Genomic DNA, 13,684 nt, shown 5'->3' with positions numbered 1-13,684 from the left:
TTTTGTTTATTGGGAAACTTACACAAATGTCCCATATAAATCTCAACTTACCAACCTCTAGCCATTAGTCATAAATTTACCAAAACTAGCCAACAAAAATTGAAAACCCAAATAATAGGGTTCTTTCTATCAAAGAATCACATGCAAAAATCACCTTTCATATTTTTAAGCGTGATTAGCAACATTAGATACAAGACGGAAAGGAAATTTCATGGACGGGGTAGCAAATAAGGTGATGAAATATAAAAATCTATACAATATTCCAAAAATCTAAACAAAACAGGAACTTTTTCAATGGGTATAGTTGAAATTCATTGAAAATATATAGATAAGTCAATATACAAAATTTGAGGAAGATTGGAGGTGATTTGGACTAGTTTTGTATCAAAATTCTTAATTAAATCGAGTTCAAAAAAGTCTTCTGCGACACATGTATCACGCATGTATCTCACACACAGGTATACATGGATATACACGTGATACACAATTGATACAAATATGATACATATTTGATAAACAAATGATACACATATCATTTTTTTTCATGTTCAGCTTTTACTTCGAATTTTCAATTCAAACCACCTCAAAACTTCACCAAACCATCCCAAAAATGAGATTCAAGCTCCTTAAGTTGTGCCTAATCTATTCTAATAACACCAAACTCAAAACAAAGCAAAAATTTGATATTTTTTGCTACAAATAACTAATTGGCTAATTTAGCTAATATTAGTAATATTTTATCAATTGGCCAATTTTTGTAATGAGCTACTTATAAATGGACATACCTGGTAATTTTCCTTGTTTATTTTAAGTCATAAAAGTAATTTTTTTGCAAATTTTAAGTTTTGCAAACAAATTTTCGACCAAAAAATAAGAAAGAATAATTTTTAAGTTTTTCAAAAAAAAAAATATCATTGGCATAACTAGATTTCATTCAATTCAGCTTATGTATGTTAGTCGCTTAAAATAGTTGTGAGTCGCTAATAATCGTACCTAGAACGTTCTGGATGAAAGTATAGTTTCTTTCTCAATCATGTGTACAAGTAGAGCATTGATCTCCGCACTGTCATTGCATGGCACGATAATACGTTGTCGTTTAAATGAATTTGAATTGCTCACTAAGCTGAGGGGCCTATTAGTGTGTGCGCTTTTACTTTTGCAATACTTTGTAACACTCACGCAAAGTAAAATAGATATAGGTGGAGTCGATAATTCCACTTGAATATCCCCTCGTATCAGAGGCGGATCTAGGATTTTAGTTCTATGGGTTCAGCATTTAAACTTGTGGGTTCATATCTACTATTTTATTGCAGTTTTAGTGAATTATTACACATAAATTTATACTCCACATTGAAAGTAGTGGGTTCAGTTGAACCCAGTAATTGTATGGTGCATCCGCCCCTGCCTCGAATGAAGGGGAGATTCCCTCTTCTTGCATACATGAGATGATGAGAGTGTATGGGCCAGAATCCGATCTCACGGTAATTAACGGAGTTAATCTCGTCTTGAGCTAATCCATAATTAATAAGTGGTATGGCCACTTATTCATGACAGGATTCGACTCTTGTCCGATTTAATCTACGAGGGCACAGCCCAGTCATTCCCCCATGGGGACGGAACCTCAGCGTGGCCACGGCCATTTATTGCCAGCTCATGAAGCTCACATCTATAAATACTAAGAGCGGAAGCCCTAGATGGGGGGCTGCTTCTTCACCACCATTCACAAAAGAGATTGAGAAGAGAAAAATATACCCATCTTATGGGAAGAGAAAACACCATTGTAAGGCTCTGAACCTCTTCATGGAGAGGCAGACCAAACCAATATTGTCAATAAAAGCTGTTAAGATTTCTTCTCCTAACCTTGAGTACTTATTTTCATGTTCTTCGCTTGGTCCAATGGATTATTACGATTTGCTATGATTTTCCCGTAACTTATTTGTATTGGTTTGCACTCATAAAGCATACGATAACTTTTGAGCAAACAGAGAGTGTATGTGCTTATGAGTGTGGAGCAAGGGCTGTACACAAGGTGTGTTATGGTGATATTCGCATATGTTATGATTTTTGATTTTGTTTTCATTTCTAACTTGCTTTATGTATGGTATGCCATATTCCTACTGTGAAGTTTGTGCTTGACTTAGGTGAACTTGGTCTTTCAAAGTAGTATAGCTTGGTAAGTGAGCCAACGTTGGTGGATCAAGAACTCACCAATCTTTCTGCTTTTTTGTTTCTGATCCACAAATATCGGAATGAAAAGTTTGAAATTGAAGTTTAATTCATGATAGCTATCCAGAAATAAGAACTTGTTGCTAATTCATAGACATGGTTGTAGACACTGATTTCCCGTCCTTGTGCATGGTGCAAATATGTTATGACGTGCAGAGGCAGAGCCACGGGTTCGGCCGAACCCAGTAGCTTTGGTTCAAATTATGTATTTGTAAGAAAAATTACAGAAGATTAAAAGAGAAGTATAGCTTTGAGGCGTGAAAGATCTCTATCTTTCAAGAGATATTGCCCGTATATTCTTTAGGGGATTACAAGCAATTCTCCGTCAGGATACAACAAAGCTAGAATTACACTTGCAAATTGAATATCGTTGCTCCTGGAGTCTCCTTGTATTTATAGAATTCAAGAGAAGACTTTTCAGAAAAGTCACACTCCTATACGAACAGTTATGTCTGTTCTATTTAAATTGAAATTTAAATTCGAATTTAAATAATCAGAAACTGCTCCAAAAAATAAATACAAAACTAAAACCTTTATTTAAAGTCCAAGTCATTTAGATATATAATTAAATATATATATATAATCTATTAATATATAAAAGGAGAGGCAAAAGCCACCACTTTTAACAAATGGCATCATCACAATAAGACATTTGGCACTTTAGGACATAGGTCCAACAAAATAGGAACTAAAATATTATTTGGAAAAAAAATCTAATACAAAACACTTTTGTGAATTAGAAATATAAGTTTATTTTTATTTTTTAAGAAGTAAACGGTCAAAAGCATCTTAAAGCTTATTCAGCTATTTATGTGCACGTTTCAGAAGGGCTCAATTTTTAGACCTCTGTTTAATTTGGGGAAAAAATCTCCAACAATTCAACTTTTCTGAACTAAAAATATCATGTTTTTATTTTTATTTTTTAACAGGTAACTGATGTGAACGTGAATACACACGTTTATATCCCACTATTCCTAAATTTCAGATTTTGTCTAAACCTATATCTAAATACGCACTATTGGTGACCATATGGAACTTTTCAAAACTGAATATGCCAAGAACTATTCAAAACTGAATATGCCAACTTCTATTAATTTCCCTGGTAGTCTATCAAAGACAAACGAATATAAAAAATTCAACAAAACATAGGGCTTCTGCAAATTATGGCTACTCACATGATTTCATCAAGGATATACAATTTCCAAAATGCAATAGAAGTTTAAAGTTCGGGTTGTTCGTCTGTGGGAAGTACCAGATCGTTACAATTCAGACACTACTTTCTCGATTGAATTGGTTCTAAAAAATGAAAAGGTATTAAAAATCAATTTTTTGTCTTACTAATTCGTTTTGCTTCTCTGTTTTTTAAGTTGCAAATCTGGATTGAATTGGTTGTACAACATTAAAAGGTATCAAAAATTACTTTTTTTGTCTTACTTCTGTTCTTCATACATTTTAATATTACTTTCTTGATTGAATTGGTTCTACAAGATGTGTATGGATATATTTCTGAAAAAATTTCAGATTTNGTAAGTATATTTACATATTGAGATTAGGTACACAAGCAACACACATACTGTAAATTTTACCATATAATAAAGACTCCTAATCAAAAAAAAAATTTGAGCGTGAGATTTAAGGCAAAAAAAAAAAATCAAAAAAAAAATCAAAAAAAAAATCAAAGAGATCTCCTAAACTTAAAAGATATTGACTACAAAATAAACACATTTAATACCCCATCATAGGGAGTTGCATGTAGGGGCGAAAACTTAGGCTAGGAAGAATTTTTTTAACTACAAAAAGGTCTCAAAACCTTAAAGGTATTAACTACTCAAACGTAGTGAGTAGAACGAATAGGAAAAAATTTAGGCGAAATTTTATTAACTTTCCTAGACTGTTAATAATAGGAGAATACTTAAATAGCTTCCTAAATTAGAGGAGAATTAATTAAATAATTATTTATGAATATTAATGAATTACTCAAATTATTATCTATTAATATATAAAAGGAGAGGCAAAAGCCACCACTTTTGACAAATGGCATCATCACAATAAGACATTTGGCACTTTAGGACATAGGTCCAACAAAATAGGAACTAAAATATTATTTGGAAAAAAAATCTAATACAAAACACTTTTGTGAATTAGAAATATAAGTTTATTTTTATTTTTTAAGAAGAAAACGGTCAAAAGCATCTTAAAGCTTATTCAGCTATTTATGTGCACGTTTCAGAAGGGCTCAATTTTTAGACCTCTGTTTAATTTGGGGAAAAAATCTCCAACAATTCAACTTTTCTGAACTAAAAATATCATGTTTTTATTTTTATTTTTTATCAGGTAACTTATGTGAACGTGAATACACACGTTTATATCCCACTATTCCTAAATTTCAGATTTTGTCTAAACCTATATCTAAACCTACGCACTATTGGTGACCATATGGAACTTTTCAAAACTGAATATGCCAAGAACTATTCAAAACTGAATATGCCAACTTCTATTAATTTCCCTGGTAGTCTATCAAAGACAAACGAATATAAAAAATTCAACAAAACATAGGGCTTCTGCAAATTATGGCTACTCACATGATTTCATCAAGGATATACAATTTCCAAAATGCAATAGAAGTTTAAAGTTCGGGTTGTTCGTCTGTGGGAAGTACCAGATCGTTACAATTCAGACACTACTTTCTCGATTGAATTGGTTCTAAAAAATGAAAAGGTATTAAAAATCAATTTTTGTCTTACTAATTCGTTTTGCTTCTCTGTTTTTTAAGTTGCAAATCTGGATTGAATTGGTTGTACAACATTAAAAGGTATCAAAAATTACTTTTTTTGTCTTACTTCTGTTCTTCATACATTTTTTTAATATTACTTTCTTGATTGAATTGGTTCTACAAGATGTGTATGGATATATTTCTGAAAAAATTTCAGATTTGGATTAAAACACTTTGTTTATTCTATAGGAAGCTATGGATTCACTATTAATTTTTTCTATATTATTGATTCTTTTAATTAAATGATTTGAAGCAGGTTATAAATTAATAAAGCTATAGGAACTAAAGGTTTACTACTGATTTTTAATTTTTTTTTTTTAATTTTAAATATGTAAGATTACTCTAAAGATAAAGAGTTGATCGATATTGTAAACACATCTGCCAGGATAGGTATAACTAATGTCATAGCTGTGGTTGAAGAAGTTTCGAATGCACAATTATTTAGAAATAAGATCAAGAGAGTATTTAAGAAGATGAAAATAGCATAAGGTATTTGCATATGTAACCATGGGAGAAACCAAGAACTATGTGATTAGTTAGTTTAATAGTTTTATTAGTTATTAACAAGATATTTCAATCATTTTATGTTTTCCTAAAATTGAACTTTCCGGTTTAGTTAGTTTGGAAATTTCAACAGTTATGGACAAGTAATTTGAAGCTTTTCATGGTTTCTTATGGTGTTGACTTTTCCTATTTATATACATATAATTCATTGATTTCTACTACTTCATAGATTTTTTTACTTAGTGGAGAGGCTACTTGCCCGTGTTGGTTATTTTTGGCTCATTTCACTGTTACATTGGTTCTGTATGTGGTCGAAGAACCTTTTTCCATTCTCGGTTGATATATTTTCTCCATCAAGCTATCTAGATTGATGTCATGGTGAAGCTTTGTTTGTTTGATAGGTATCCTTGAATTGATGTGAGGATGAAGCTATCTTATTCTATTGATAGATTGTCGATGGATGGACCTAGCATGGCAAGTTCGAGCTACAACAACAGAATTATGAAGTTGAACTATTTTCTAATTAATTCTTTCAAGAGTTGGTCGAATATTGTTTCCGCAAGGGAGTCGAGAAAAATGCAAATTATTTTTGCATTAAACTATTGATTAGAGGTGGAACATTAAGCATGTCTTTGTTGATTATTGCTCGATTTCTTAAGAAAATGGTAATGTCCTGTTTTGGACTTGAATCTACTGCCAGTGATGATTTTTCCAAGTCCTTTTTTGCCATCATTTTTGTTACTGCACAAGTTTTATTTGAATTAAAAATATTTTTAATTCGATTGGACTGAAACAGAAATGGATCTTTTGGATGCAGGTGATTGGTAACGGATATGCGGACAGTAGGATTTATCATCCACCTGGTAGTCCTAGGGTAGTCTAGGAGTACTCATCTTTCAGTAATCACTTTAGTTATTGGATATGCTAAAAGTGGGAAAACCTCCTAATGATATTCCAGATTTCCAAGAGCTTCTCCACTGCTTGTGGCAGTAACCGGATGATTCTGAGTGTTTGCTCAAAAGTTATCACATATCTTATGAGTGCAAAACAATACAAATAATCACGGGAAAATCATAGCAAATCGTAATAATCCATTGGACCAAATGAAAGAAACGAAAATAAGTACTCAGAATTAGGGGGAGAAACATTAAAAGCCTTTATTGATAATATTTGTTTGGTCTGCCTCTCCATGAAGAGGTTCAGAGCCTTACAATGGTGTTTTCTCTTCCCCTAAGATGGGTATATTTTTCCCTTCTCTCTCATGTCTATAGTAGTGAAGAAGCAGCCCCTCTTTTCTAGGGTCCCCTCTCTTGGTATTTATAGCTGTGGGCTTCGTGAGCTGGCAATAAGTGGCCGTGACCACGTTGAGATCTCGCCTCTGTAGTGGCGGATAGGTCAGGGCCTTGTTGACCGAGCCAGAGGTGGGTTGAACGTCGTCAATTCTGAGTGGTCGTGCCACTAATTAATCATGAATTAACTTAAAACGGGATTAGCCTCGTTAATTGTCGTGGGGTCGGATTCTGACCCATACAGTTAGTCCCTCCGCTTATTGAGGTCGTGTTTCGGCCGAGCTCGATGAGCGGACTTCATCGATTGTGATTTGAAAATAACTCGAATAAGGAGGTCGACTTATTGGCGGCGGTGGCCTTAGTCGTTTACACGTTGGAGATGGTTGTAGCCTTTCATATATTAGAGGTGGCCGTAGCCTTTCATATAATGGCGATGGCCGTAGCCTTTCATATAATGGCGATGGCCGTAGCCTTTCATATGCTGGAGAGCCTTTCATACATTAGAGATGGCCGCAGCCTTTCATATATTGGGGGTGGCCGTAGCCTTTCATATGTTGGAGATGGCCGTAGCCTTTCATATATTGGGGGTGGCCGTAGCCTTTCATATGTTGGAGATGGCCGTGGAAAATGAGTATGCGCCGGGTACGTATTTGGTCACGTCCTGAATTTTGAAGGCGTACGGCGCATTCTTTCAACGTTTGCAGGCTGTTGCGATTATTCTGACGGTGGTATGTTGGCGGATGGCTGGGAAGCCGCTTTGCGGAGCTCGTCGTAATGACGCTTGCTACGATAGGACCGGACCGTTTTATGGTTGGTCGTGTAGTTAATGATGGCTATTGGGTTTCGAGAACGCCATTTATGTTGCCTATAAAGGTGGGTTGAGGCATTCATTTCTCATGTCTTCATTGTTCATCTAAGAGAGAGACTCTGAGGAAACTTTTTCGTTTCGCTAATTCATCTTCTCTTTTCTTTCCTTTGATCGTGGTATCATTTGTCTTCAGTAGATCAACAATGGCAGTCAGTTCTTCCCACGGTGCTCTTCCGGTAGATTTTCCGGTAGTCGGAGGGCCATCTCCAGCGATGGGAGGTGCAGAACAGATGGACTCCGGCGAAATNACTATATACAGATTTTTAATATAAAATTATATAATTTACGAACACTAAAAGCGACGTATGAAAGAGACAACTATGTATGTTATGCAATCCCTTTGTAACAAGACAGTTGTACTATGTTCTTTTCTTTGCCGTAAATTAGATTTTTCTTCTTCTAAATTGATTTGTCTTTCTCCCTGTTTTATTCTGTCATAAACTATTGATTAAGTCCTTAAGTTTTTTTTAACTATTCAAAGTTGTAGTATATTATTTGTGTACATTCTAATGATGAAGAGAAAAATATGTACGATATGCAGTCTCTTTGTTCCAATACAGTTGTCCCATATTCTTTTGTTTTGCTTGAATTAGTTTTTCCTTCTTTCTACCCTATTTGTTTTTTTTTCCGAATTGACCAGAAATAATATTCCCAAAAATGTTGATGAAGTCCTTAATTTTCTTTAACTATTCACAGCTCTTGCATATTATTTGTGAACATTCTAATGATGTTAGAAATATCTCTGTTGGATTTTTTTTTAGTGACATTAGACTTATTTGAGTTTACACAGTTCTAAATTGTAAATTAAAACCATGTATTTCATTATGAAGCGATGACGTAAAAGATCTATATTATATGCAAGAATGTCAAATATTAAATTTGCAAAAGATTATAAATCTTAACAAATGTAATCTATGGCAGTACACAAGGTTTATCTCAGGAAATAAGAGCAATGCCTTCTTCATCGTCGCGCTCAAAGCAACCCTCAAAGAGGAGGTGCAATGAGGATACTTTGGTCGATATGATGAGTGTCATTGCTGCAAGCATCGGGAGGATTGCAGTTGCATTGATAGAAAGCAGCCAACGCATTTGTTTGGTCGAGGTATTTGGCATGATAAAAGAATTTTTCGGGATTCGATGATGATTAGTGATCGGCGCATGTGAGTTCCTTTCTCTAGATGAGAGAAGAGCAAAGATATTCCTTAAATTCGATAAGAACAGAGTTGGTGCGCCTTGATTAAGCTTCATTTGGTGAAAGAAGACTTGAACCAAATGTGATGTCCTTTATGAATGCATTTGAGACAAAATTTCTGAATTTTCATGTGGACTAATCCTTCTAAAGCCAAGTACGTGGTATAGCATTAGGTCAAGTATGTTAGTAACAGCTCTTGGGATTGGTGGTACCTAGCAAAACGTTTAGACACACAATCCAATGAAATTCATCTTTTTATTTTTGGTTTAATTCTTTTTAATGCGGTCGATAATTTTAGTCTGCAATATGCATATGTTTCCAATATCTCTCTCCACTTTTTTTTTTTCTTTTAACCGGTCCGCGCATCGCGCGGGTAAGTATACTAGTTTTGTTTAATGTGAACTTTATATTTTAAAGGGTAAAAACGGCGAATGACATTTCGCTAAGGGCCTTCGTGGTTTTAATATAGTATAGATAGATAGATAGATAGATAGATATAGATAAAAGATAGATTAGAAGAAAAGTTTTTATAAAATCACAAATATTATGAATTGTCCAAAAATCACAATATTCACAAATATTCTAACTAAAATGACGAGTTTCAGAAATTATCTTTTACTTTCTTTAAGTTTTATAGTGATTCAAACTCCCAACACATAAATTGGATCAAAAGAAACACATAACATTACGGAGAAATGGAGGGAAGCCAAATTTCATTCCAAGAATATGTCCTCTTAAAAAGTCTCCAGTCAAGTGTAGCAAGCTATGCCGTCTAGAAAAACAATGAACCAAATAAGTAAGAAAAATAAGAAAAATGAGTAAACAAATACTAGAATGAAATTCTACTCTACTGTATGCCTACCGTTGACTCCAATCTCAGTCCACCCTTTCAGACAACCAACCTCTCTCTTTCTTTCAAAACCCCCACCTTCCTTACCCGTTAATGGCGGCTTCTCCTTTTCCTCCTCTCTCTTCCACCCGTTTCCCTATTCTTTTACTTTCTCATCAATTAACCAAAACCCCCCATATTCTCCATGAATCCAGCACTTCAAGCTTTTCTAGCTGCAGCAGCAAGCTTCGTTGCAGTCATCTTAATCTTCGGTGCTCTCTATGTTTTCTGCAGAGACCCTAAACGACGCCGTAATGAGCCGACACGGAATCGTCCCCGGACCCGAAACACCCGAGCAATAGCTAGTAATACGGAGCTTTCTTCCATCACCGTAACCGAAAGTGCAACGTTTGACCCGTCTCTGAATCGGATCTCCATGCCGGAGCTCATCGATGCTACCCGAGATTTCTCACCGGAACTTATCATCGGCGACGGCAGTTTCGGGATGGTTTATAAAGCTAAACTCGCCTCCGGCGTCTCCGTCGCCGTGAAAAAGCTCTCCGCAGATGCTTTCCAAGGGTTCCGGGAGTTTCGGGCCGAGATGGAAACCCTCGGTAATATCCGACACCCGAATATAGTCAAAATGCTCGGGTACTGCTCCACGGGTTCTGACCGGGTCTTAATTTACGAGTTCGTCGAAAAAGGTAGCCTTGACCAATGGCTTTACGACACGTCATCAGCATCCGACATGGCAGAAACAATCCCTTGGATGCCGTTAAGTTGGGTAACGAGAATTAACATTGTTAAAGGAGTTGCAAAAGGACTTGCTTATATGCACAATTTGGATACTGCAATTATTCATAGGGATATTAAAGCTAGTAATATCTTGTTAGATGCTAATTTTGAAGCTTATATTGCTGATTTTGGATTGGCTAGGAGAATTCAAGGGTCACATTTACATGTTTCAACACAAGTAGCAGGTACAATGGGGTACATGCCACCAGAGTACATTAATGGTGCAACAAAGGCAACTACAAATGGAGATGTTTATAGTTTTGGTGTATTAATGTTAGAGATTATTACAGGGAAGCGTCCTAATTTTCCATTTAAAGGAGAGGATGGTCGTGAAATTAGGCTTGTCACTTGGGTTAATGATATGGTGGTGCAACAACGTTACATGGAAATGGTTGATGCCAATCTTTCAAAGGATGGGTTAAAAGAAATTGCAGTTATTGAGTATTTTAAGATTGCAATGATGTGTGCTAATGAAAATTGCATAGATAGGCCTCCTATGAATGACGTGGTTGAGATATTGAACGGAATTCCAACATGTTAAGGGTCGACATTCATTTCTTCTTAAGTATTCATAGACGAGAGCCTAAAAGACACCTTTTATTGTTCACCGATGTAAGGTAATATGTGTTATTCTAAGTTTTGTATTTAGTAGTTTAAAAATTGTAAAAAGTAGGTAAAAATTGTTGTTTTTAATATTAAGCGAATGAGGATGGTTAAATAGATAACTACTACAGAGATCTTAACTAACTGAGATCTCGGAACTTATGTAAATTTTTCATGTACAGGTGCATATGTATATAACTGCACCAATTAAGATTCTTTTGTCCTAAGAATTTTATAAGCGTATATGTATACTGTCCTCTTAATTTGTCTTCCCAGTTCATCCCATCTAAGTACTTGCGTTAATCCAAGTTTTGTACATATTCTGATTTGTCTGACTATTGCATGGTCTTTAGCTATTCTAGATATAAACGCACAAATTGGTACTTAGTGTTTGTTGACTAGAATTTTTCAATATCTATAATGGTGGGAAGTCCAGATACAGTTAAAATGCATGCAAATTAGTTCTGATGTTACTACTACAAAAAAGATATAATGCACATATGCCTTGATTTGTCTTTGCAAGATGACATATGAGTAATGGCATATGTGCATGTGTCTCTGGATCGTGCTTGGGAATCAAATGGAGTTGATGGAATAACAATACACTTGGGTTGTCGAGTAGTTGCTGCCATGTTTTCTGGGTGAATATGGCAATGTCGCATCATGATTCATGGCACGAAAGTTCGGACTAGCGAATTGTTTGACCTGTTTTTGCATCACATGGCTTTGAGTTGTCAAATGTACTATCACTAATAATCAATTAGACGTACAAATTTAGTTTTGATAGCCAAAAATGTTGGATGACCAGTCGCGCACAAATCAAAACTCGATGGATAATTAGACATATAAATGCACTAGTTATTGGACGTGTGATGCACGCTTACTCCTCGAAATTTTTAAAACGATACAAGTAATATTAAGACATGTGTATACGGTTAAAACCGAGGATTTTACTATTTGATTGAGGCTAGGAAATTGCATCGAAGGTCGCCCTCGGAACAGACCAGACCAGACCGAGGTACGAGAATAAGGCACCGAGTTCGAGGACTGAGGCACTTATCGAAGATCGAGGCCAGTAGCGATCGAGACCAAAGGAGACAGATATCGAGCAAAGCACGATAGCAGAAATGCGAGATATCTGTGACTGGCCGAAGATCATGGCGTAAATCTCGAAACAGATCAAATCAAGGGCGGTTATTTAGTAAATCATGGGATTTACTTCGGTAATTATAATTGTACCATAAATAGGATTCCTCCACTATATAAAGAGGGTCCCAATCATCTTGTAACCATCTTACATTCGCGCATATCAAAGCAATACAATACTTTCTAGCTTACATTCTTGTTCATCAGTTTGCTTTTTGACTGTTTTGGGCACCAATCAGTTCGAGGGCACTTAAGCTTGAGGGCTGAATCACGTTTCAGGACTGGTTTGCTTTATCTCATTGTTAATCGTTACTGCTAATTTCTACGTTTATCAATTGGTATTAGGTAAAATCATGTATCCTTAAAATCACATTATAAGTTTAATTGTTATCCAATATTTTGGGTAAACAGTTTGGCGCCCACCGTGGGGCTAAGAATAATAATGATGGCCTAGTATTAATCCTCATAACAAACACTGCTTTATGTTTGTTCTCGTAAGTGTCTTTAATTTCAGGAATCAACATGTCAAACTCTCAAGCAGCGCCCACTCACACAGACACTGGCCTTGGTCTTCATGGCGAGAACGAGAACATAGTCGCCCCGGGAAATGGAGTACCTCCAGTCAATCCCGATGGACCACCGACCATAGATCCAGTCAATGTCAGTTCTCGTGTTGCCATTCATGGAAATTTAGGCGCCGACCCTAAAAATAGCGTCCGCAGAGACGCCCGGGCGGCTGGCCTGAACGCACAGAGCGGTGAAGAAGGCGGGATTAGCCTTTGAATGATATTTGAAATGTTGTAGACTCAGCAAGTTGCGATAGCGCAGCTCCAAAATCAGAATTGAGCACCAAGCAGAATTGAGCTCGATACATCACAAGAAGTTATTCACAGGGTCAAACTTGTATTGGAGAAATCAAACGATAATGGATCGGGAACTGACTCCGCCATCATGAAGATGCTCGAAGAGCTTACTAAACGGATCGAATCGGGAGAAAAGAAAATTGAGCCTAATGACAAGAAGGTAGAAACGTACAATTCACGGGTTGACCAAATACCGGGGGCACCCCTGATTCTAAAAGGTTTGGATTCGAAGAAGTTTGTGCAGAAGCCTTTCCCTCCAAGTGCGGCTCCGAAGCCCATTCCGAAGAAGTTCCGCATGCCAGAAATTCCCAAATACAATGGAACTACTGATCCTAATAAGCATGTCACTTCTTATACATGCGCAATAAAGGAAATGACTTAGAAGATGATGAAATTGAACCTGTTCTGTTGAAGAAGTTTAGAGAAACTTTATCGAAGGGGGCGATGATATGGTACCATAATTTGCCACCCAGCTCAATCGATTCCTTCGCCATGCTTGCTGATTCGTTCGTAAAGGCACACACTGGAGCAATAAAGGTCGCGACTAGGAAGTCGGACCTCTTCAAAGTGAGACAAAAGGACAATGAAATGCAAAG

General features: G+C 36.0%; 1 protein-coding gene across 1 annotated transcript; it reads left to right on the top strand.

Annotated features, from left to right (window-relative positions):
- The first annotated feature begins 9,590 nt into the window (after positions 1-9,590).
- LOC109219526 (leucine-rich repeat receptor protein kinase EMS1) lies at positions 9,591-11,405 on the top strand. The gene has a single exon (XM_019383984.1). It carries the CDS (start codon positions 9,887-9,889, stop codon positions 11,015-11,017), a length of 1,131 nt encoding a protein of 376 aa, XP_019239529.1. The 5' UTR covers positions 9,591-9,886; the 3' UTR covers positions 11,018-11,405.
- Positions 11,406-13,684: the final 2,279 nt, after the last annotated feature.

This window comes from Nicotiana attenuata, unplaced genomic scaffold (assembly GCF_001879085.1).
Source record: "Nicotiana attenuata strain UT unplaced genomic scaffold, NIATTr2, whole genome shotgun sequence".
NCBI lineage: Eukaryota > Viridiplantae > Streptophyta > Magnoliopsida > Solanales > Solanaceae > Nicotiana > Nicotiana attenuata.
Note: the sequence above shows the minus strand (reverse complement) of the source record. Positions and strands in the feature narration are given on the sequence as shown.

What these genes read in the sequence shown, in the direction of transcription:
- LOC109219526 (XM_019383984.1), top strand. Translation starts at nt 9,887, where the DNA reads ATGAATCCAGCACTTCAAGCTTTTCTAGCTGCAGCAGCAAGCTTCGTT.